Below are 25,079 nucleotides of genomic sequence, written 5' to 3' on the forward strand. Positions count from 1 at the left end.
TGCCTAGAGGAAACTCTGCTAGATACATTTACATTGTAAAGAACATAACAAGTCCCGCAAGTTCATTTCTACCTACCAGGTCTGAATTCAAAATATTCTGGATTGTCTCCTCAATTCAAAAGAGGCTGTTTTTCCCCAGTCTCAAAGGAAAATTAATATTGGTACACTGCCTACGAGCTGATGAACTATTAGTGCTTTTAAGCCTGTAATTCTAGTGTAACCCTGTAATTCTAAAATTCTAATTTTAACCCTGTAATTCATTTCAAAAAAAGGTGGTGGATACTCTGCAGTGCTAAATAGGCAAGTTTCATTTTTACTAGAATTTCATGCACTTGGAGAAGCTAAGTTGTATGAATGGCAATGCCTATGCATTTAGAACTGATAGTTATTTTGAGGTCCTGTGTATTCTGCTAGATATATATTCTTCAGCTGGTGAGGCATCAAGAATCAGATGTGCAGATTACCACAGAAGTCTGAAGAGCTTTGGTACCTTTGAAGCACATCAGATTTCTGTCTTCAGGTGTCTGATCATACTTGCATTTAGTGTACCTTGGTGCATGTTGGATTCAGAGATGTGGAGTACTCTGGTCTCATCCTTCTATGCTAACTGGAAACTGCTCTTGCATTTGTATTTCCTTTCAACTGCTCAGCTTGAGAAGCAGCAGTTGTTTTGGTTATGTTCTACCCAGACTTCACCTTTCAGCTGTAGTCTGTTACGTTTTTCTTTCTACTTTGTTTCTTTTTGTCCTTACCTTTAAACTCTTTCCTGTGGTTTTCCAAGTGTTTTAATTAAATTGTAGTGTTACTAGCATCTTGCTAGACCTCCAGGATGAACTGCATCTTTTTATCCACCTGTGGGTTTTTTTTTTGCAAATCTGTGTTTGTCAGGAATCCACAACTGTACTCAGAACACTATTCCACATATATACAGTTTCTCACTTTAAGTTCAGTTTACAATTTTGAGGCTATCTGCAGATCATAATGCTATGGTTAACAGAGGATTCAGTCCCATCCTGTCCCATTCTCCCACAGAAAGACAAAGGCATAAGAATTTAAGAAATATCCTACTAGGGCTGATGGTCTGTCTAGCTCAGTAGTCACAGGACATTAGGAGATGCTGCTTAGGGAGAGCACGCAAGTCTCGCTACTGTTGTGGTGTTTCTGTTGTACTTGCTCAGCATCCGTAGTTGGTGTACATACATACTCCTTTCCAGTAGCCCTTTGTGGACTTACCGATGAATTTGCCTAATCCCATTCTGAAGCTGCTGGTACTGCTTCCCTTGCAGCCTGCTGTAGCAACAGATTCCAGAAGTTCACTAACAGCTGGGCAGAGAAGTGCTGTATCTATTTTAATCTGATCTCCTACTAGTTTTATCAGGTGCTCCCGGTTCTCATACTAGGGAATTTAGTGGACAACGGTTCTGCATTCACTTTATCTGCCATCTTCGTAATTTTTGTAAACTGTAGTCATCTTCCCTTACTAAGCCTTTGGTCAAGCTGAAGGGTCCCAGCATTTTTAATGTCTGCTCACATGGCAGCTGCTCCACCCCCTTGATCATTTTATTTACCCTTCTTTGGACTCTCTGTAGCTCTAGTATGTCCTCCTTGCAGTACACAGACCAGAACTGCAAATAACACGTAGGATGTGAGCACACCAAGGTTTTATGCAGTGGCAAAATGCCCCCCTTTGACTTGCTTGTAGTATCCTTCCTAATGATGACCTATGTTTTGTTGGTTTGTTGATTTCCGCCCCCCCCCCCCCCCCCGTTGCCATTCACTAAGCTGGTGATGAGAGAGGACCATCAATGGTGACTCTAGGGTTTCTTTCTGGAGTTGTAACTGCCAGTTCCAAGTTCAACAGACTATGCATGGCTCATATTTTTTTTCACCGAGATGCATTATTTTAACTTTATGTATGTTGAAGTCCATCTTTTTGTCTACTCACTTGATTTCCTGAGGTCCTTTTGAGTTTCTTGCCTTTGACATTATTACTTCCCTAAATTATTTTGAAATCTAGTCAAGATTTAACTCTCTGGAAATGAACCTGATCAAGTGGTGGATGTAATTTGCAGAATAATGTAACACTGATAGCCTTAAACATTGTTATTGAAAGAAATCATAGAATCATAGAATGGCTTGGGTTGGAAGGGACCTTAAAGATCATCTAGTCCAACTCCCCTGCTATGGGCAGGGACACCTTCCACTAGACAAAGTTACTCAAAGCCCCATCCAACCTGGCCTTGAACACTTCCAGGGAGGGTGCATCCACAACTTCTCTGGGCAGCCTGGTCCAGTGCCTCACCACCCTCATAGTGAAGAATTTCTTCCTTATATCTAATCTAGTTCTGCCCTCTTTCAGTTTAAAGTCATTACCCCTTCTCCTGTCACGACATGCCCTTGTAAAAAGTCCCTCTCCAGCTTTCCTGTAGGCCCAATGTCTTTGTTTACACTGTTGTTCTATAAAGCATTTTATGAAGAGGAAAAAAGAAATTAAAATCTTGATAACTCATAAATTCTATACCTTTGCAATCTATGCAACTGAGATATGAATGTTCAAATATACCAAATACACATTGCTAGTCTAATTGGAATTTGTTCCCATTTAAGTAATTCTTAAATTCATCATTTTATGGTTTTGTTTGTTGACTGGTTATCTTAAGAGCAAATAACTTTGAGAAAAATGGTAGCAGTCCTAATACGTGTTGTTCTATACAACAGCATGAATTTGTGATGGTGGGAAGGTAAAAACAGGTTATGGCTCCTCATAATGGTTTTAATAGCCATGTAAAGTTAAATATCCAAACAAAGACTTAAATTATTTCAGTAAAGAATTTTATAGATGTGCTTATATGAAAATGAACCATTTGTGCATCTTTTGAAAGAGATTAAATTAGGAAAATGAGAAACATAGCAAAAAGCCAGATTTACCTGGGAACTTAAGATTGAAAAGAATTGAGAAATTGAGGTTCTTGTGATCTCAAAAGACTTGCTTTTCTATTGAGTTTCTCTCTGCAAAAGCCAGTGTGGATTTTTTTCTTTGGCAGACCTTAAAATCTGTTAAGAGTTAGATTGGGTTAGGCTAACCCAAAGTTAGATTGTGGGAAAGCTATTATATGATATTTTTTACGATTTTCGTGATTTAGTATCCAGCAGAATGATAAAACAAGATACTAATTTAAACTCTTGACTAAAAGTTGCTTGTAACTTCAGTTGTTCGCTAAACACAAATTTTTGGACTCTAGAAACAACTGAATGCAGGCATGCCCCAAAAGAGTCTTTCCCCCTGAACTGAAGGGTTTGAAGCTCTATGCCATAGTATAATTCACTGTGATAATGGTTACTGAACAAGGTGAAGAAAACATTATTAAACTATAAACCAGTGTCAGATAAATATAAACTAGATTTTTCTCTACAGTTTAACTTTTAGCTCAAGCATTTAGACCTTGTCTTGTAATTACAGGTGTTAAATTAGAGAGTGTCTGGAAGGGCTGTTCTCACTTGGAAAGTCTTTTCACTCATAATATCTTAACATAAATCTCCTACTTCATGAAAATACATTTTGGAAACAATTTTTTCATTAAACTGAAGAAACACTCAAGTGCTTTGGATATGTCATTCTTTGCTTACACTGAGGAAAAACATCCCTTTAGCATATTATTTTTTTACTTATGAGGAAAAGGGTATAGAGATTGCTGTACTTGTTAAGCTGCTGCTTTTCTTGAAAGTAGAAGAAAATCAGAACAGTGATATAGTTACAGCTAAATCATTAGATGAGGTGGAGGTGACTTCAAGGATACAATTATTAGGAGGATTTTTTACTTTTACCTCATCTTTATTCTTATAAAGAAGTCTATAATATTGATGAGATATGGAAAGACACAGGACAACAATTGATGGTCTGTGAGAAAAATACATCTCGGGCAAAGCAGTTATTGTTTAGGTGGAAGCTAATGGAAAAATATTCACTTTTTTTTTTTCTTTCCCTAGATACAGTTGTTTCTGTGCAAATCAACAAAGTTTGGACTGGAATTCTAATTACTTTTTTTGAAAGATCCTTAATTCTAGATTGTAGTTGTTGAGGCAGTCTTCCCACCCCATTTTCTCACACATAGATCTTAGATGATGGTTTTGGAAAGGCTCTGAAATGGCAATACACTAACTTGCTCTTAAATACAGTAGCCTCGCATGAAGTAGAGATGAACTGTGTGACTTTCAGTGGTCCCCGTGTTATGCAAGCAGTGCTCAAATGGTGTTTAAATGAGCCTTTAGAAGAATTCTTCAGTGTACTTTGGAGATAGTATGCACTGCTACAATAAATTAATAAATATATTTTTAGGATTCTGCCAGTCAAACCATCATGTTTGTTTTATGTATTAATAGACTTTTCGGCAGTGTTTAACATTGTATGGTCCTGCAAATATTAATGAATTTATGGATGTGGTGGGTTGACCCGGGCCAGAAGCGAAGCCCCCACCCAATTTCTCGCTCACTCCCCGCATCCTCTCCCCCAGAGGGGTGGGGACGAGAATTGGAGGGGCAAAAGTGAGAAAGCTCATAGGTAGAGATAAAGATTGTTTAATAAGCAAAGGAAAGAGGAAGAAAAAACTGAAACAAAATGACATTTTATGGCATGGAATATCCCTTTGGTCAGTCTGGCTCAGCTGTCCCAGTTGTGTTCCCATCTAGCTTTTTGCCCACTGCTGGCCTACTCGCTGGCAAGGCAGAGCGGGAAAAGAGAAGGCCTTGATGCTGTGCAAGTACTGGCCAGCAATAGCCAAAAAACTGGTGCGTTATCAACACTGTTTGAGTCACGAATCCAAAATACAGCACCATATAGGCTGCTATAAAGAAAATTAACTCCATCTCAGCCAGACCCTCTACAATGGATTAGAAGTGAAGCACTGAGACATTAAGTGATATATATTTTTTTTCTACACCTGGGGATCATTCATGAAGCGCATAAAAGAAGTAAGATATTAGCAGATATTTCTTGTGTCTATTTAGTATCTGAAATAAGATTAATTCAGGAAGAAGTCACTGTGTTATTGTACTGTTCTAGTATGTAACAACCTTTCCAGTCATTCTAAAAAAAATTATCTTGTGTAAAGTTCATAAATATCACTTTTTTGATTACTTTTGCTGAAGGTACTTAAATGTCCATGACTCTAGCTTTTGGCATGCTTCAGAGCTTGAAATAACACATAACTAACTCACCCTTCTTCCTGAAGCGGACTTAACCCTCTGCTCCTCTTTATTACAAGATGGAACTTTTGATGTTACTGGAGTACTAAGGAGACCAAATAACTGGATAAAGTATCTCAATGTATTGATGAACAGTAAATATTGGTTTTTTTCTCATATTATCTTCTGGCATGTTAGGCTTAGGAGAGAGGAACTAATAATTACAGTGTCCTGGTTTCAGCTGAGATAGAGTTAATTTTCTTTATAGTGGCTGGTATGGGGCTATGTTTTGGATTTGTGCTGAAAACAGTGTTGATAATACAGAGATGTTTTCATTGTTGCTGCACTGGTCAAGGACTTTTCAGCTTCCCCTGCTCTGCCAGGTGCAGAAGAAGCTGGGAGGGGACACAGCCAGGACAGTTGATCCAAACTGCCCAAAGGGCTATTCCATACCACATGGCGTCATGCTCAGTATATAAAGCTGGGGAAGAAGAAGGAAGGGGGGACATTAGGAGTGATGGCGTTTGTCTTCCCAAGTAACCACTACGTGTGATAGAGCCCTGCTTTCCTGGAGATGGCTGAACACCTGCCTGCCCATGGGAAGGAGTGAATGAATTCCTTGCTTTGCTTTGCTTGCGTGTGTGGCTTTTGCTTTCCCTATTAAACTGTCTTTATCTCAACCCTCGAGTTTTCTTACTTTTGCTCTTCCGATTCTCTCCCCCATCCCACTGGGGCGGAGTGAGCGAGCGGCTGCGTGGTGCTTAGTTGCCGGCTGGGACTAAACCACAACAGTCCTTTTTGGCGCCCAATGTGGGGCACAAAGGGCTTGAGATAATAACAGATTAACCAGAGCGTATTAAGGAATTCAGATCTGTTAGTAGTTGTGGGACGTGATATTGATCCATCTGCTCCTAGCATTGGTTTACCTGATCTGCACCATGCTCATTTTTTTGCTGTACATGTTAAAGATCGGTGTTGGTTTTTGCAGTTTGCTGTGCTCTGCTTTAATTAGTGATGTTTTGCCTGTGAGATTTGTTATTAAAACAGTGACCTTGGGTTTATTTTGGTATCTAAGTGCTGTACTGAAACCATTATTGTATGTCGGGTATCATCTTATGGAGACAATTCGCAATTATACCCTATCTCATATGGACCAATGATAAATAATTTATCAAACAAATATCTTTTAACACAAACTAATCCTGTTTGGCAGCATCCTTAATGTTTTGGTCTTGCATACTTTATGCTTCTCAGTTTTGACAAAGGACTTTATTTTATAAAAAAATGAAAGCCAGTAGTCTTCCTAGCCTTCTCTGTTGCTCAATAAGTAACTAAATAATGATGTTACAGGTGCTTTAGAATTGTAACTGATTCATTTTGGCGTAATATTTTGATGAAATGTTCTTGCATTCATGTGACATTTCCTGAGTTGAAGTCTGTATGATTGAAAACTATATGAACTTTTAGGTCCCCTTCAGGCTGTATTCAAAGTGTATATTTAATGCTGCCTATTGTGCAATATTTTTTTTCGGGTAGTGGTCGTCTTCACTTAAATTCATATTTTGAGCTTCGTGATCTACATGCTTCCAGGTCAATGTCAGTAACCTCTCTATCTTTCTAGTGTTACATTAATTTTTAATGCCTTAATTGTAAATATTTTGGAATTTAAACAGAAAATAACAACTCAGTTAATACTCTCTACAAGTTATAAACTTAAACTTCCTTAACACAGGGGTTATACTCATGAAATATTTACTTATTTTAATACAGAGAAGCTGTATGGGGACTTCTTGAGTTGGAAGCTAGAAGATACTCTCTCCCAGTTTCCTCTAAAACCTGGAAAGATTGCAACATTTACTGTAAACATTAAAGTGAAGCTGGACTTTTCATGCCAAGAAAACCTTCTGCAAGATCTCAGTGATGGTGAGTTTTTAATTTCTCCTTGCTTAGGAGGCTTGTATGTACTTCTGAGAAACACTTATCCAATTGTTGTGCCATTCATTTTAAAATATGGTGTGTGATGTGGCTGTGTATTTTCATCTTTGTGTCTTGTAATGCAAAGACAACTGTTCAGTGAGCTGTATGGATTGAAGACTAAATTTTTGTGACAACTATGGGCATCATAGTCTGACCAAACTTTCCCATCATGAGACCTTGCCCTGCTATCTTTTTAAATCTTTATTGATAGAGAGTGTTTTTGATGTGTCTCTTTGTATCCTTATCTTACAAAGATAAATAGTTTGCAAACATCAGTGAGTTTTAAAGGGAAATAACATGAAGTTGATCATTTAGTTATCCAAGACAGAATTCTTAATTGTGGCTGACTGCAGTTTTGCCAGAAGTGACATACTGCAATGTAGGGCATAATCCCCCTAATATTTGTACTGTAGAGAAAGTTCCATATGCTTAAACTCATCGTTTCTTTTCAATAAAAAAACCAAACAGTGTTTGCTTGTATTAGAATTATCTGGAATTATAAGTACCAGATACTTGTAATAACAATTTCCTTTTTATAATAAACACACACAGTCTCACTGGAGTATTTGCTATACCCTGTATTTTTTCAATTGCTTGATATATTTACACTGATTGAATTAACTTGACAAAACAAGATATTCCTGTATTAAAAAAAAAAACAGTATCATTATTATTTGGACTGTTTCCCAGGATCCAGTTGCAGGTATGCATTATCAGTATAACTAATCTTTAAAAAATAACTCTTTTCAGTATAGGAAAAATACAACAAAATTACATGCATAGCTTATTCAAGTTGAATAGGACTGATTTCTGTGAGTTATCTTGCAAATGCATTTAGACAGAAATTATATTAATTGTTAGTAAAGATTAAAAGACTTTTTTTTTTTTTTAAATCTCCCTGGTGTAAAATATATAAATTATAAAAATATTTTAGGATTTAACTGCACAAAACCCAATGTGTTGCTGCACTAAGGTTTACTTTAGAACTTTTTGAAAAAGCTGATAGTGGAGGAAGACCGCATCCTGATATTATTGTAAAAACACAGCTGCCAGGGAATTGAGGCTTTGAGAAATGCCCTTGATAGGAAATGTAATTCTGTACAGCACAAGTTTGTGCTACAGATTCACAGAAGTGGGGAGGCAGTAGCAGATCTGACATTAACTGTAGGATGATTTTACTGTTTCAGGAGCAGAGGATACTGCATTACTTACAGATCCCCGAACTCTTGGTCCTCATGTACCCTGTAGATGACCTCTCTTTTCCATTGCAATTCCATGCCTTATTTCTTGATTATTTTATAAGAACTTTTATTAGATTATAATTCAACTCATTATCTGTTACGTTGTATGGTAAGGGTATAGGCCAGTTGATTCAAAATTCAAATGGAACTTCGGAAACTTAGCTTTTATTTGTTTACAGATTAACATTAATAGGAAAGAAATTAGAGGCATGGAAATGAGAAGGAACTTGATTGATGCAATCAATATAACTTGAAAAATAATTATGGAAGTCAATATTTTAAAAGCTAGACATTACTGTCTTTAGTGCCAGTTCTGTTGATTTCATTTTTGTAACTGCTAAATATATATATATATATAAAATTTCCTTAATTTGCCCTGTCTCCAAAAAGGCACTCTGAAGCTGCACTTGCCCAGCAGTTTTATAGATGAAATAACATACAAACAAAATATTCTATAGAAGGAGAAGATAACATACTTATTTTTTGGTATTGACATAGAACAGTTGTGGGATAGTGGATTTGGGCCTCTGTTTTTTTACCTGTATCTAACTTTTATGGGACCACATACAAACAAAATCTTGAAACAACATTTTTACCTTGTTATTTCTGCCTACAGCTTCTTTGAAAGGTTGTGTAACTGAAGCCTGGAGGCAATTCAACCTTTTCTCATTCAGTGATGATAAAGAAGTAGAATCTGTTAGTGTTTCTTTAGAACTTTAGTGTCTTTGGGTGCTATGTACTGTGTGCACTTTCAAAGTATTATTAGAGATGCTAAATACATTGACATTTTTACTTGCTACTGTAATTTTTCTGTATCACTTCTAACTTTACAAAGTTGTACTTTCGAAAAAGGCAGGTGTCCTGGTTTTGGCTGGGATAGAGTTAATTTTCTTCCTAGTAGCTGGTATAGTGCTGTGGTTTGGATTTAGAATGAGGATAATGTTGATAACACACTGATGTTTTAGTTGTTGCTGAGCAATGCTTACACTGGTCAAGGACTTTTCAGCTCCTCATACTGCCCTGCCAGCGAGGAGGCTGGAGGTGCACAAGAAGCTGGGAGGGGACACGGCCAGGACAGCTGACCCCAACTGGCCAAAGGGATATTCCATACCATATGACGTCATGCTGAACTAAAAACTGGGGACGTTGGCTGGGAGTGGGGCACGGCTGCTGCTCGGGGGCGGTCTGGGCATCGGTCAGTGGGTGGTGAGCAATTGCATTGTGCATCACTTGTTTTGTATATTCTTTTATCATTATTATTATTTTCCCTTCCTTTTCTGTCCTATTAAATTGTCTTTATCTCAGCCCACAAGTTTTACCTTTTTTCCGATTCTCTCCCCCATCCCACTGTGGGGGGAGTGAGCAAACGGCTGCGTGGTGTTTAGCTGCTTGCTGGGTTAAACCATGACAGCAGGTAAGATCCTGGTGTGAAGAACAGTAAAGAGCTAGAAAAATGAATGGCAACTATGACATGACTTTTAAGCATATGGTAGCTATGGTACCTTTTTCTTTTGAAGACCAGATTTACAATGATGATCAAAATACTTCTGTCTTTTAAAAGTAATGCTCTTAGCAGGGCATCTGTTACTTTGATCTGTTTTCATTTGCTGCTGAAATTGTTTCCTTTTACGCTGTTTGTAATAAGGACATAGTACAGAAAGGATAAATTACTGATGTTTCTGATGATATACTTACCCAATTGGAAAGTAAACTAAGTTATCAATCAAAATTGCTGATCTAATTCTTGTGTGTTGATGGTATACTCTCTCGTAAGGAAAAATGTTAGATGTTCTTCTAGATTAAAGGAAGCAAAAACACATGAGTGGCTGTACAGGATCAGATCAATGACCGTCTAGTCCAATATCCTGGCTGTGATAGTGGCTAAGAGCAGATGCCTGTGGGAGAATATAGGGAGAATCATGAACGTACATGCTACTTTCCTTTAGGCTTTTTGGCTCCAACTGTTGTTAGCTCAGGAACTTCCAAAGCCTGATAAGGTTTCTCTGTTTTCAGGCATTATTAGTCATCCTCAGTGGGTTTCTCATTTATAAAATTCTTCAGTCTCTCTGTCAGCACCGTACAGCATGCTGTGACAAGAAGAGTCATAGCTAAATTACTTTTAGCAGCATTGCACCTACTGGTGTCCTTCTGATACTACCTGGTTCTTGTATTGCAAGAAACAGCTAACAGTACATCTTCTAAACATCTTACCTACACTCATGATTTTATACATTTCCTCATGTTATTGCCACAGTGGTCTCTTTCACAGACTGAAGATTTCTAACTGGCTTAGTTATCCCTGTTATGGAAACAGTTCCATACATTGATCAGCCTTGTCCCTTTTGAACCCTTTCAGTTCTGTATGTTTGAGGTAGGCTGTACACACTATTTGAAAGGTGATCTATGTATTTCTGTCGTGACCTAATGATGCTCTTTGTTTTATATTACTTTCCTTATTACAATGCAGTAATGCACAATTTGTCATTTGCTTTTTTGACTATTGCTGAACATTGAGTTTGTAGATTCATGAATCCGTGAACCATAGCTCCAGGATCTTGCTCCTGAACAGTGATGATATGCTGAGAGCCTCTTATTTCACATATAAGTTTAGGGTTGTTTTTTTTCCCCTTTTTTTGTACTGAATTTCATTTGACATTTTATCACCCAGTCATTAAGTTTTGTAAGGTCTTAGCTGTGATGTCAGGAACATGCCATTCTGTTTGTGTTGTATAGACTTCCATGCTGGGAATTGGGTTTATGCAAACACAGCCTAATAAACATGCCAGATAACACTGCAGAAGAATGTGCATCCTATTAAAGAATGTCATTTAGGGTTCTTGTCACAATCTGGATTGCCTTGGTTTATTATCTTTGGAATTAATTACTTTGCAAACACTTTGAACAGCTGGGCAGGTGTTCTAGAAACACATTGTTAATTAGGATTAAGATGACCAGGTTTATGTCTTGAAAGCAGTTGACCAAGATTTAGGGGTTCCCTGTAGGAGATCTGTTTGGTGCAAATGCAGATGAAGTTTTGTATCTTCTGTCCTTCAGCTGGGTGGCTCAAGGTTCCTTTTACATACGTTCTTGGTTCCCTGGTCAGGAAAGTCAGTGTGTGTATTTAATTTGCCGTTAAGGTTGTTGCACTAGGTAAGACAGGAGGAAGCACTCTATCTGCTTGGTAAAGCCAGGCTTAAGGAGGTTAAGCAGTAAGATCTCTGTCACCTGTTAAATCAAAGAGGTCAATGGGATGCTCACATTATAAGCATAATGAATTCTCCTTCCCAGTCATTATACTTTAATTTCTGAAATCCAGTATTTCCCTGATGCTAAATGGGAAAAGAACAATAGCTCCTCTTTCTGGATTGCATTATAAATGGTAACTTGTTAGTGGGAAGCAGGCTTTTAGAAAAGCTGTTACAAGGGGGTAATGTTTTGCAAAGTTAATGAATTAATCTACAATGAGTACTTCATTATGTAAAATGTTAGCGTTCATTCATTCTGTGTATAGGGAACCTAAAGACAGGTGCAACAATATTTAAATTAATAAACTCATCAAAAGAACTAATTAATTACATGCTAAGAGAGAAGCAAATCTATGCTTTAAGTCTCTCTTTCCCTTCTCTGGGGGAGAAAAGGTTTCAGAGAAATAATAGCATATTTCTAAAAGCAGTGATCTTGAATATTTTTTAATATTGGTATGCAAGACCACTGTATGTTTCATACTCACTTTTTTGCTTTTCTGTTTAAATGGCTAGATTTTATCTACTTTAAAATGTTCCTACACTTACATAGCATATAGACAATATATTTCTTTGTTAGAAAGATACCTGGTTTTGAATTTAAATGTAGTCTTGACAGGTCTGAAAAACTAAGTAGCCTAGAGGACTCTATTAGGATAATTGTATTACTGATGATGATGATGGAAGTCCTCAGAGATATTTCAGTATGATCGATTACATGTTACTATGCTTGGTTGCCTTTAGTACATTTAATAATTCAGAATATTTTTTCAAAGGACTTAATTTCTAAGAAGTATTTTGTCTCTGCAGTTTGAAGATGTCAGTTTTCATTTTGGTTGCACTATTAATATGAGTAAATAAGTGGTGTTTTGTTTGTTTGTTTGTTTGTTTTGGGTTTTTTTTAACTACAAATGTTTCTGTGTCCGCTATAAATTCATCACTGTGTTACTTTAAAAATATTCTTAATTTTTTGTGAACTTTTCTTACAGAGTTCTTGAATTCCAGCTTTAGGGCTTACAGAAGATAAAGTGCCTTTTTCTCTTCCAACTGCCTTTTAATCTAGATAAACGATCTTGTCTCATAATTTGACTGATACAGAGTGGATTTTTTTAACAGCATATAAGTGCCGTAGGACCTTAGCCTACATGAGTTGTACCAGCTGCTATGCAAACAGGTAGTAAGAGATGTTTCAGGCCCCAAATCTTTGCAATGTAAATAGGTAAGACAGACATGAGGCAAATAGCAATACATTTATTATTGGCACGTACAGGCTAATTGACCTGCCATCCTGTTATGCTATTTCCTTGCTGAGGCACTTTATTTTAGCATCTAATGTATTCTGCGTAAATAATCTCTAGTCTTTGATTATGAATTTATTTACACTTCATTTGCTCCCTTTCGTTGTATTCACCCTTAATCTAAATTTAGCTGCCAATTCTAGTTTAGTTAGTTCACCAACCTCAGGAAGGAATCTTTACTTATACTGCGTTTTCTATTGTTAATTATTATTAATCCTCTTCAAATGTAATGGAGTCTCAAAGAAGTGCTTAGTCTGCTACGTGTTGTCTCTGCCCTGCTCCTGGGAGCCAGAGAGTTGATGCATTCCTAGTAGCTTTGCCTGGAGTACTGCTGCCTGGGGTCTCTTGTGTGATAGTCTTAAGCATGTTTTTGAGAGAGGGAAGGAACTGTATCTTAATGCCCACCTGTAGTGTGAAGGGTGAAGTGGATTATATTGCCTGAAACTCTATCTACTCTCGTGTTATTCCCCTCTTTGCTGCAGCAGACAGCAAGTTTCTATAGTTCTGCCTACTTTCAGCAGAATACAAGCCTTTTTTCTGGGAAAAAAAGGCATATTCTGGTTTGGCAAGCATACTCTCTCCTACCTTGAGTCGTTTTTTTCTCTTTTTTCTGCATGCTGAAAGTACTTTAAAACTGTTACAGTATTCTTAGGAGAGGTTGCCTACCAAAAGGCTTTTTGTTTTGAAATTTCTATCAGGCAATGGATTGACAAAATAAACAAATGGGTTGAGGGGGCATTTAGTTTTCATATTTTACGCTCAAGTTGTGTACTTTCGAAAAACTCCAAGATATCACTTGGGTTATTATTTCATACTGTTAAAACACTCATGTAAGAAAGAAGTTATGATAATGTTTTTCTATTTTTTAATATGTGGTGGTTAACCTTGACTACAGGCCAAACGCCCTCCCCCCCCGCCACTTGCTCATTCTCCATCTTAAACAGGACAGGGAGAGAAAACAGGATGAGAAAGCTCATGGGTTGAGGTAAAGACAGGAAGATCATGTATCAGTTACTGTCACGGGCAAAACAGACTTGACCTGTGGAAAATTATGTAATTTACTGCCAAATAAAATAGACCTGTGTGGTGAGAAACAAAAAGACAAACATTAAGACAACATCTTTCGCCCCTTTCCCAGTCTCACCTTCACCCATTCACTCCCGACTGCTCTCCCGCCAAGGGGTGCAGGGGATGGGGATGGGGGGTTGTGGTCAGTCCATCACAGCCCCTCTCAGCCGCTCCTCCCTCCTCACCCGTCTCCTGCTCCAGCGCGGGCCCTGCCCCGGGCTGCAGTCCTTCAGGGACAACCTGCTCCCGCCCGGGCTCTCCACGGCCGCAGCTCCTGCAGGAAATATCCCCCTGCTGCGGCGTGGGGCCCTCCCCGGGCTGCAGGGTGGGTCTCTGCTCCAGCGGGGTCTCTCCAGGGCTGCAGGGGAGCCCTGCTGCGGGCCTGCAGCACCTCCTGCCCTCCTCCTCCTCCAGCCGCGGGGTCCCTCTGCTGCTGCTCCCTCCTTGGCTTCCTCCTCCTCTGCCTCTGCCGCTCTGTGCCCTTTCGGAAACCTCTTTTCCCCCAGACACCCCCAGCTTGGCTGAGGGGCTCAGCTGTGTCCTGCGGTGGGGCCCTTGGAGCCGGCTGGGACCGGCTGGAACCAGCTGTGTCTGGCATGGGGCAGCCCTGGCCTCTCTTCCCAGAAGCCACCCCTGCAGCTCTCGCTGCCAACATCTGGGCATGGACACCCCATATATCATATTAAGTACCTTTCATGTGTCTTCAGAAAACAGCAATAAGCATGTTTGTACTGCTATTGGATTATAGTATTTCTGCAGAGAAGCAGTTTAACCTAAATTCTTATGCTGTTTTGCATCTCACATGACTTTGTATTGCCAGTTACCTGTAGACTGCCTTGGAACACAAACTTCCATGGTGTCCTGGCTTCAGTGGTAAGGTTATTCAAGGGTTTCCTTGCCACAGAGTTTGAGAACACCATAGTTGTGATGTGCCTGTTGAAAAGTGTATACATTTTTGTCACCTGGATCAGGCCAGTGATCGTTGTACAACAAAGCGTTACAAGGGAGTTGTGTATTAGAGTGGGATGGAAGCTGCCCCGTGCCAGCTCTTTCTTCAGTGCTTAGTCATTGGGTAATAAATCTACAGGTTTAACTCCCTTAATAAACTTTCCCTCGTTCAAATACAAAATTGTGTGGGATTCTTCTGTGCAGCGTGCTGTGAAAGTGGCTAATGAAGTTAAATTGACAATTTACTTAACATTCGAGAGGAGAGAGGAAATGCCGGTAAGAGATTTTGCTCTGTTGTGACAGCAGTGACTACGATGTTGGAAAGGCAAGCTGCGTTTTTGCAGTTACCATGGGAAAAGTATTGGTCATGTGCTGTTACCATGGAAATATTCAATGTGGATTCTAGAAATTAGGAAGCTTTCTGGACAGAGTAGAAAGACAATTGTTCTTTTTATAGTGAAAGGCTGCTCAAGCTGTTTGACAGTATGGATTGACGAAAGAATGCTGTGGAGGATTTAGCATCTTCAAATCTCTAAACTTCATGAGAGAAAATAAAATCTATGAAGTCTGAAAAAATATAAATATCAAGTAATTTAAAACTTCCAGTGAACTGCTTCATTGATGCTCTAAATTTTTCAATTACCTGTTTTCTTCTGCCATCATTAAGTTTTGCAACCTACCAGCGCTTTTAACAGAATGTATTTCCCCATTCTGTGGTGACTAATGTATTGCAGAGGAGCTGGACAATATCTAACCAACTTTGCTGCCTGGTCAAAGAACAGGAGAAGCTAAATAATGAAAATAAATTTGCTAGCAGCAGAACATTAATTCTTTTTGTCCTCTGGCAGAGAAGTCCCTTTGCACAGTCAAAGTTGTGAGGGGGTGAGTAATTTGAAGTATAACACAGGGCCTGGCACTGGGCTCTGTGTTGTATGCTGTACTCGAGTGCCACAGACTTGAAACAGAAAGTTTGACCACTCAATAGTTACCTTAGACTTTCCTCTTAGCCTGAAGCAGAATCAGTGTTTACTTTGCTGTCATACCTCCTTTTGCAGGTACAATGTGGAGATTAAAAAAATTCTCTCTTCCCCAGAGAAAAGGTTTAAACCAACCTTTGTCTTTTTTTTTCCCCTAAGAAAATTAAAATAGAATGGGTTTTTTAAAGATAAACCAATTAACAAAGGCATTAGTTGTATGTCCATGATGTTGTTTTAGGTATTATCTGTTCCTTTCTCAAAGAAAGGAAAACTTGTGCCTTATATAAAATGGAAAATCTGACTCATGCCATGCAATTTTTTATGGCTTGGTTCTTTTCATGTTTTTCTTTGCATTTTTATGCACCAATCAGTGTCAACTTTTGTTCTAAATATAGAACTAGTGAAAATCATTCATCAGTTTGAAAAGAATTATTTTTCCTCAGGTAAACCTTTTTTTTTAATTAAAAATGAGTGGATTTTAAAGCCTGCTATCAAATAGATTTATGATCAGTTTTGTTGGCAAGCTGTCTTGAACTTTTTAGTGTATTATTGCCTCAAATCTTAGGGTAATGTTTGCTTTAATAACAGTTGGCTTTTAAGAGATGCTAAGAGCTGGTTGAGGAGTAGTTTGATACCTTGTTATTTCTTGTGCAAGTTAGAAATAAAATACCTATTAGCCCATACAAAATTCTTTCGTGCTCTCATCTCCCTTCCTTTTCCCTGGTCTTCATGGGCTAGATTACTGCAAAATTTAATGTAGTTATATTGTAAGAAGAAAGGCTTTCTTAATTTTAGCTGAATATTAATAAAAACTACTAAGTTTAGCTCATGTGTTTTCCAGTTTTCCAGGACAGTCATATAATAACTCATACAATTGTCTTCCCATTTGTAGCTGCCCTGTTCAGACTTACCCCTTCTGATTTTTTATCAGTTAGATGCTGCTGATTGATCTTTCTGCAGTGGACCCACGTGGAACAAATATGTTTTAATATTTAATATTAATAAACAGTCTTAATTTGAACGTTCATAGGGATTAAAAGAAGAATTCTAACAATGAGGAAAACCAGGCTAATGCTGCATGGTAGTACAATGTGGACACGTTCCCTTCATGCTCTGGTTGCTCTCAGTTTGGGGGTTTTTTTGGTTATTGTTTTTTTGTTTGTTTTAATGTATAAGTCATTAACTAGCTAACGTGGAAAAGAACAACAGTGAAGGTGAAGAAAGAAGGTGAAGTGGGGTTTGGCCTAGATGATCTTTAAAGGTCCCTTCCAATCCAAACCATTCTATGAAAATGCATGGATTATCATACAAGCTTATAATCAAAATACAAACCTTTGGGATGTGTAACTGGAACTATTGTTGCTTGAATTTGAGACACCATGATGCCTTATCTTTGTTGTTCTTATCTATGATGCCATGTAAAAGATGGAACAGGTATTATATCATGTATTTCTCTTACTTTGATAAGCCTATGCGAGTCACTTTAACACCTGTGCCATAACAGTAATCTATTAAAAAATTTGTACTGAACAGTCCAAGGCAGTGTTTGCACATAGATAAACAAATTTATGCACAGTAAGTTTTGACTAATTCTTAATAAAGCTACATTGAGCAGGCAGGGTGTTCTCACCTGCCTGTCCTGCTCTCCCCCAGTACAACAGGATATTCGATGTTTTGGCAATATGCTTGAGCAAAGATATAACACTGGAAAAAACGGTGTTAGTCTTTCACTTTCAAATTCTTTCAGACTGTCCATTGAAGAATGCTTGATCTGTGCTGGCTGTCTAAAGGTGGCTGGAAACTGTAATCTGACCAGCAAAGAGTAGTTCCATCAGATGGTTGGCAACCCAGATTAATTTAGGTAGACAGCAAGTTGTGTGGTTCTGAAAATTCATTAGGGCCTTTGTTGTATTTGGATCTTACATCTAACGAAACTCTAAATGCCTGGTCTTGAATGTGTAGTATATAACGTCTGATCACGCACAGCTTTTTTCTGTTCTTACAATGCCTGGTGATCTCACTATAATTCCTTATTTAGAATTGCTGGATTTAGTGACGAAAGGCTGTATTGTATTTAAGATGATACAGTAGGAGTAGATTGGTAGGTAGAAGCACGTGGTGCTAAAGCTCTTACATTACTTTGTGGTGCAATTCAGGTATTTCACCTGAGGCCTGACTTATTCTGGCCCTCTGGATAAAATATCCCCTCCACATACGTGATTCAAATTTATCTGAAGGGCTGCTTGTTGGTTCAGACTATTATGCCTCTGTCAGGGGTTGGAGTACATTACTTGTACTCTGGGATTAAAGTCTTTGATTTTGTTTTGTTTACTCAAAAAGAATCTAATTTGCATGCACTGAAACAGCTATGCAAACCCAGTTAAGTGGGGATAATGATGAGATTTGCTTCAAAACCATGCACCAAAACACGAGGTGTGGCAAAGTCCATCCTAACTGTTTCATGAAGACTTACATCTAATGAACACCAATCATAAATGTGACAACTTGTGCTATGGGTTGAGGGGGAAAAAGGCAATTTTTCATGCACTCCACACAAAAATTGATATGTATTTTATTTAGCTACTAGTTCTTTTGCTTCTTTCGTGAAGGTCACCAGGACCATCAAAATAATTTTCCCTTCCTTTAAATTTCTCTTCCTTAAAATTCGCTTCCTTTAAAGCACTGAGAATTGTTTCTGTGAGTTGGATCATTCCTTCCACTACTTCAGTGGTAGCATCTTGTACCATCTTCCGAAGAGTAGTACCTTGGCCTTTGGGGAGCCAGTAGTACACTGTGGCAACTGCAAGAATGGCATTTTGGACATCTTGACTCAGCTTCCAGCAATCCTCTGCAGAAGTCAGTAGAGGCCTTGAGAATATCGTGGTTTAACCCCAGTCAGCAACTAAGCACCGCACAGCCGCTCACTCAGTCCCCACTTCCCGGTGGGGTGGGGGAAAAATTGGAAGGGGAAAAGTGAGAAAGAAACTCATGGGTTGAGATAAAAAAAGTTTAATAATTAAAAAAAGATATAATAATATTTTTTTTAAAAAGTAAGGAAAAGACAAAAAAACCCCAACCAAAAACAAAGAGAGAGGAAAATAAAACCCAAGAAAGACAAGTGATGCAAATGAAAACAATTGCTCACCACCAGCCAACCAATGCCCAGCCTGTCCCTCAACAGCAGACTCCCCCCACCCCCCAGTTTTATTGCTGAGCATGACGCCATATGGTATGGAATAGCCCTTTGGGCAGCTGGGGTCAGCTGTCCCAGCCGTGTCCCCTCCCAACGTCTTGTGCCCCCCCAGCCTGCTCGCTGGTGGGGTGGGGTGAGAAGCAGAAAAGGCCTTGACTCTGTGTAAGCACTGCTCAGCAGTAACTAAAACATCCTTGTGTTATCAACACGGTTTTCAGCAGAAATCCAAAACATAGCCCCATACTAGCCACTGTGAAGAAAATTAACTCTGTCCTAGCCAAACCCAGTACAAATATACAGCATCAAGTCAGGCTTTTCCCACATGAAGTACATCAGTGGATGTCAATACATTTTTTGCCGTAATCTGTAAAGGTTAGTGGCCTTTTAGGAAGCCTTGGATGCTCTGGTTTGATTGAGCGAATGATGTTGATGATGGCTAGCGATGGAAATATTAATTTCCTGCAAAACAGTAATGTTTCTTTTGTTTTTTTGGTTTTTTTTTCATATTAAGTAAGTTAATTGTAAATTAAAAACTTGCAAGTTTTTTTTGGCTAGTAAGCCTCCTGAATCAGATGTTTCATCTGATAAATACAATCTTCATCAAATAATAATACATCAAATAAATACAATCTTCAAATCTGATGTTTATCATAGTGTTGTACCTTTAAGGCTGAACTAAGGTGCATTTTAAAACTAGTTAGTGAAGGAAATTGGAAGTAAAGGAATATGGGAAATGCCCTTTGTTTTCTCATTTGGATACCTGTGGCGTTGAATTTTACTGAAGCAAAACCATTTCATGCTTCATCTTGTTCTTCTGTTTTCTTTTTTTGAGGAATGTATTCGCATCAGGTCCAGATTCGAGGTCATCCATGGAATTGGAATGTGATACTAGCAAATATAATTTGATAGGAGCAATTTCCAAAGAGGAAATGTGTTTGGGTTTTGTGTAATAACTTGGTGTTTCCTGTATCTTTAGATATATGTCTCTGCTGCAGTATATGAGATTTTGCTTGTATTTAATTGGTGTTTGTGGACTGCGGTTGCTCTGCACAGCATAAAGGAACAAAATCCTTCTCTTCTTTGGGCTTTGGATGTAAATTTAAATAAAAAAGAATTGTTAATAAATTGTGAATCTAGTTTTAATGTATGTTAAAACGTCATTATTTTAATTTTCTTGTTCCTCTGGCTTTTTGATTCAACAGTAATTTTCACATGTTTTAATGGTTTGTGCTTAGAATGTAGCTTTGGTAGGTTGAGAAACCCAAATATGCTGCAGTGTATTTATTTACCTTCAAGTTATACAAGCTTGTCAGCAATTAAAAATACTACTAAGTCGTCATATTGTCTTTTATTGCTATACTATATGCCAGTACACAGATGGCTAGTAAATACCAAACTGAGGATGTTCCTCTAAAGATACCAATTTCTGTTAAGCTTTTTGTTCACTATTACAATGTAAACCTTAGTTTCCATTCTCTGTTATACATGACAAATATTTTATATATTTTTACATCAGTAGATGGTTTCTGTTCTTTTCCACAGTATATACTTGCAAAAGGAATCCTTAGGCCTCACACTGGAAGTCAGTTTAAAGATACTAAGCAGTTGATAGGATCACTATCATGGAAAAGCACAAACTTTTATCTTTGTTCTTTTCTAATATTGTAAATATTAAAACTAATTTCATATTATTAACTCTAACATCTCTGTTGTGATATTTCAAATCCAGTTACCTTCCTTTCCTGTGACCTTCACTGAATTTTAGCTGTATTCCTGTTTGGGTTTTTTTGGCTTCTAGGGAAAAATATAGCAAAATAATCTTTACCTTTTGTTTTGCCTTTTCGTATAAAATGTTAATATTTCTGTTTGTGTTTTTTTTCTCTCCCTTTAATAGTACAAATATAGATTCGTTGGAATAGAACATAACATTAGACAAGCAAAAGTAATTTCATTTATTCTGTTTCTAGATGGAATCAGTGTTAGTGGACTTCCGCTCTCCAGTCCTTTTCGGCAGGTTGTCAAACCAAGAGTAGAGACTAAACCTATTAATCCACAAGAAAGCAGCAAAGTTGGTGACTTCAGTCATGTGAAGGTAAGTAAGTGACATTAAAATAAGTAAAAGATGTGGTTTTCATTGTACTGTGTTATGGTTTGTTGTGAGATTAAAAAATAAAGGTTTCTTTGTCTCATAAATATTTCCCTTTGGGTTTTTTTCAGAACAGCTTGATGTTCTGTGTTTGGATTGTTATATTAGAACAAACAAAAAGGTGAAACAAGATCAGGCTAACAGTAGAAGTTATAAAGAGTTGGTTGTTAGTACGGTATACTCAAGGAACTGTCAGTTCGTCACCTCATGTTGCTTTCTGATGCTATATACTCTGTAGGAAGGTGCTTCTTTATGAATTCTTGGTTTTCTTGTATTAAAATGTACGGAAGGATTTGTACCTTCTTAACATTTTGGGATCAAAGTCTTATCTTCACACTTCCAGTAGTAAGCCTTTTAGAGGTGTTCGTGTAAGTAATAAAACAGAAGAGTTGAGAAAGCCAAAAGAAGAGTAAATAAAAGTAGCAGGATGAAAGAACAATTGTGTAGGTAGAAGCTGCACTGTGCTTACTGAGAGAGAGTCTTCCCTGGAGTAAGCTAGTGTTTGTTTTTCTGTCAAAGATCTTACCTGTTGAAGGTGTAAACTTCTTGTTTTGAGCAGTGAAAGAAGAATAAGCTTCATATTGGCCACATTTGCAGAAGATCTGATTTAAGATTAAAATAACAGAGATTGTCAAAAATGTACTGTAGCACTTCATTGGTTTCTTCCATAGCTTTGATGAATGTTTTACATGCCTTGTAGTATTTGATTCGTTTCCTACATGGATCTGTGTTCTGCATTAATTCTTTCAGTCAGAACTTAGATTGAGTGTTGTACACGGCAATATATGGCTCAGCATGTCTTTGGCCGAGAAGCAAACATAGGCTTTGCTTTTCTCAGTAACTCGCTTAGCATGTGAATTTGCTTTCTTCCCAGTGAGGTTATTTACAATTCTATTTGATCAATAAACAGGTGATGCTATTAATTTTTAAGTATGTTTCTTTTGGACCATTAGCACTGCTAATTCATTATCATTTGATTCTGCAGTACAAAAAGGATGATGACAGCATGTGAAAGATGATAAAAAATTAGTAAAGCCTGTCTTTGTATTTTATGATATAGCAAGGTATTTCCCAATTGCTCATAAATATAAATCAGCATGACTGAGGAAACAGTTTGATATTCAAGTGAATAAAATGTCCAGCATTAATTTTTAAGTTTAGAACTTTGTGTAGAAGGTCTGACCTATAGACACTTCTGACTTATGGAAGCAAGGGGAATGTTATTTTGAAATTGGACTAAAAGTCCAGAAATGCAGTATTTCTTTGTACCAAATATATTAAAACAAACCTTTTGGTTCACTTTTTGCTTGTCAGCCAGTTGTCCTGGCAACCAAGAAATTGCAGGTTCACAGTGATCTATGTGATGGTATTACAAGGATGTTGGAGAGCTTTAAAGCAAGAACTTGGTTTTTAACAGCTTAGAGTAAAATAGTCTGGTAGGAATGCACATGCTTGATTCTGTTGTTAGGTTTATGGAATGAATTTGATTTAATTAATTGGTATTTTGTGATGGAAGGACCTTGCAGGTGATCAAAACTATGTTAAATAGAGAACACACATTCCAATAGCATCAAGGGGTTCCTTGCTCAGTAAATTTAGCTGTGTATTGAGCCTGATATGTATGACTGCTGTACAGCTCCCATAGCATGCCCAAAATTAAAAATTTACTGGGTTAACATCTGTTCTAAACCAGGCTTAATCATTAACCTTGCACTTTTTGTAATGTTGAGAAGAGATGATTTATAGAGGGGGAAAAATAAAAATCAGGGTGTTAAAATAGGCAGCAGGATAAAGCTCTGGAGGAAGTCTACAGAATTATATTTCTAATTACTTAAATGATTATCATTCTAATCATGTATTTGCAGACAACATCCATGATAGGAAACATATGACTTCTGTTTTTCTAATACTTATAAGATTGGTCTATTGTAGATGAGGAGAGAAAAAACAGAGATACAGTAAGGTATCACCATCTGTAGGGTGATTTACAGTCACGGCTCATTCCATTTTAACAAATGTCCATTTCTATAGCTTCCATTTCTATTTACCACATTAATATAATCGTAAGTAATAATCTTATCCCAGTTTGTTTCAATTAAACTACTATAAACCAAGCATTTGATCTACCTGGATTAAAAATGCTTATGAAGTTCAGAACTATTGAGAATATCTTAGAAGTATTTTTCGATTCACCAGACTATCCACATAATTAAGTCTCTATGTATATGGACATATTGCCCAGTTGGTACTGCGCAAACGACCAGAAGAAATTACCTGTCGTAACTGAAGAGGTTGCGTTTGTCTATTTAGATGACTACATTACATCTGACTGCTAGTCATTCTGTGATAAGGTATTATATCCAGCTTTTTCTCCGCTGTCTACTTCTTCTGTCTAATACTGTCTGTTTATTTCTGTTTGTGACTTTTCTCTACTTTGACAGTGCTCTTTAGTAGGAAGAAACGGAAGAACTACCAGTAGCTTAAAATAAAAGCTAGACAAATTCCAAATAAACTATCAGGCAGTTATTGTAAATAATTGAGTTAATTAAGCATTTAAAGATATAATTAGAATGTGTTCTGGTCCAGTTTTCTTGGCTGGGTTCTGAAGAATTTGCTATATTTTTGGTTTTGACTTGCTTGGTTTTAGACTGGGTATTTTTCAGAGTACATGAATATATGTTTGTTGTCAAATGCAAACACTTTTGCTCAGTAAGAACATTGCTGTGTAAAATGTAGCAAGCTGGGATATGTACAAGAGAGATGATCCAAGGTTCCCTTTGAACCTGCGTCTCAAAAGATTTGATATTTATGAATCTTTTTGAGTTCCCTAGAACCTCCTTAAAAGATACTTCAGTTTCTCTCTGTTGCTGCAGGACAATTCAGCGCTTGTGGGCTATTGCCTGTGTCCTACACAGTGCCATTTGGGATGATTGCTTGATTATGTTTTAAGGTTTATCTTGTAATAGTCAAGCCAATTAAAGTGGTTTGACAAGGACTAATGCAAGAAGCCAGTGGGAGTTTTTAAGTTAAGAAACAAGATTGATGTTAAACAATTTGTATGTGTGGTGAAAATGCTCTGCTGTCATTTATTCATGATTTAGCAATAGTTGTCTCTTGTGAATATTCAGGAGTAGTAGTTGTTTTTCAATCCTGTATGCTGTGCATAAGCTAGTCTTCAAATAAAGGTGAATTTTTGCAAACGAAAATTAATGTAAATCAATGCTTCTCTTGTTGCTGATTCTGAAATGTCCTTGTTTGGATATTTTTAAGTTTTAATGCTTAAACCTTCCCTCCCCACTTGTTTGCCTTACAATTTTTGTGCTTCAGTCTTGGATATCACCAGTATTGCGGTTGAACTTTTCTGCAATCTACGTTTTCAATTTTGCTACAGGCTGTCTTCTAATAAACCAGTCACTGGCTTCTGGAAATGACTGTTATAATGATCTCATAAATTCAGTGTAAAACTTGCTTTATGACCTCATCATAAAGCTTGCTTATACCCTCAAGCTGAATAGAATATCACGGTGTAATATTATGTTCGGATGTACTCTTTTCTACTGTTCACTACTGAGTGGTTGTGGTAAGCATTGTCTAAAAACCTTGGTCGTTCTAGGGTGCATCTGTATAGCAGAGTGAGTTAGCCCCTGCTTAGCTCTGCTTTGCTTTGGTTATAGTGGTACATGAAACAGCCTATTTTAAGGCTGAATGTGTTACTTTTTGAGTAACACTGCAGTGTGTTTAGATATTCAGCTATTCTATGTCTTAATGCAAAAGCTGCAGAGAGAAATTTAACAAATATCATAATCTC

General features: G+C 37.6%; 1 protein-coding gene across 5 annotated transcripts in view; it reads left to right on the forward strand.

The window, feature by feature from the left end:
- TRAPPC9 (trafficking protein particle complex subunit 9) overlaps positions 1-25,079 on the forward strand; it is a 544,235-nt gene that overhangs the window by 97,140 nt on the left and 422,016 nt on the right. For all 5 annotated transcript variants that reach the window (XM_072851835.1, XM_072851836.1, XM_072851837.1 and 2 more), the window contains 2 exons: positions 6,952-7,104; positions 21,093-21,217. In XM_072851835.1, coding sequence (XP_072707936.1) covers positions 6,952-7,104; positions 21,093-21,217 — 278 coding nt within the window. The remainder of the gene's footprint in view (positions 1-6,951; positions 7,105-21,092; positions 21,218-25,079) is intronic.

Source organism: Ciconia boyciana, chromosome 2, assembly GCF_034638445.1.
Source record: "Ciconia boyciana chromosome 2, ASM3463844v1, whole genome shotgun sequence".
NCBI classification, from domain to species: Eukaryota; Metazoa; Chordata; class Aves; order Ciconiiformes; family Ciconiidae; genus Ciconia; species Ciconia boyciana.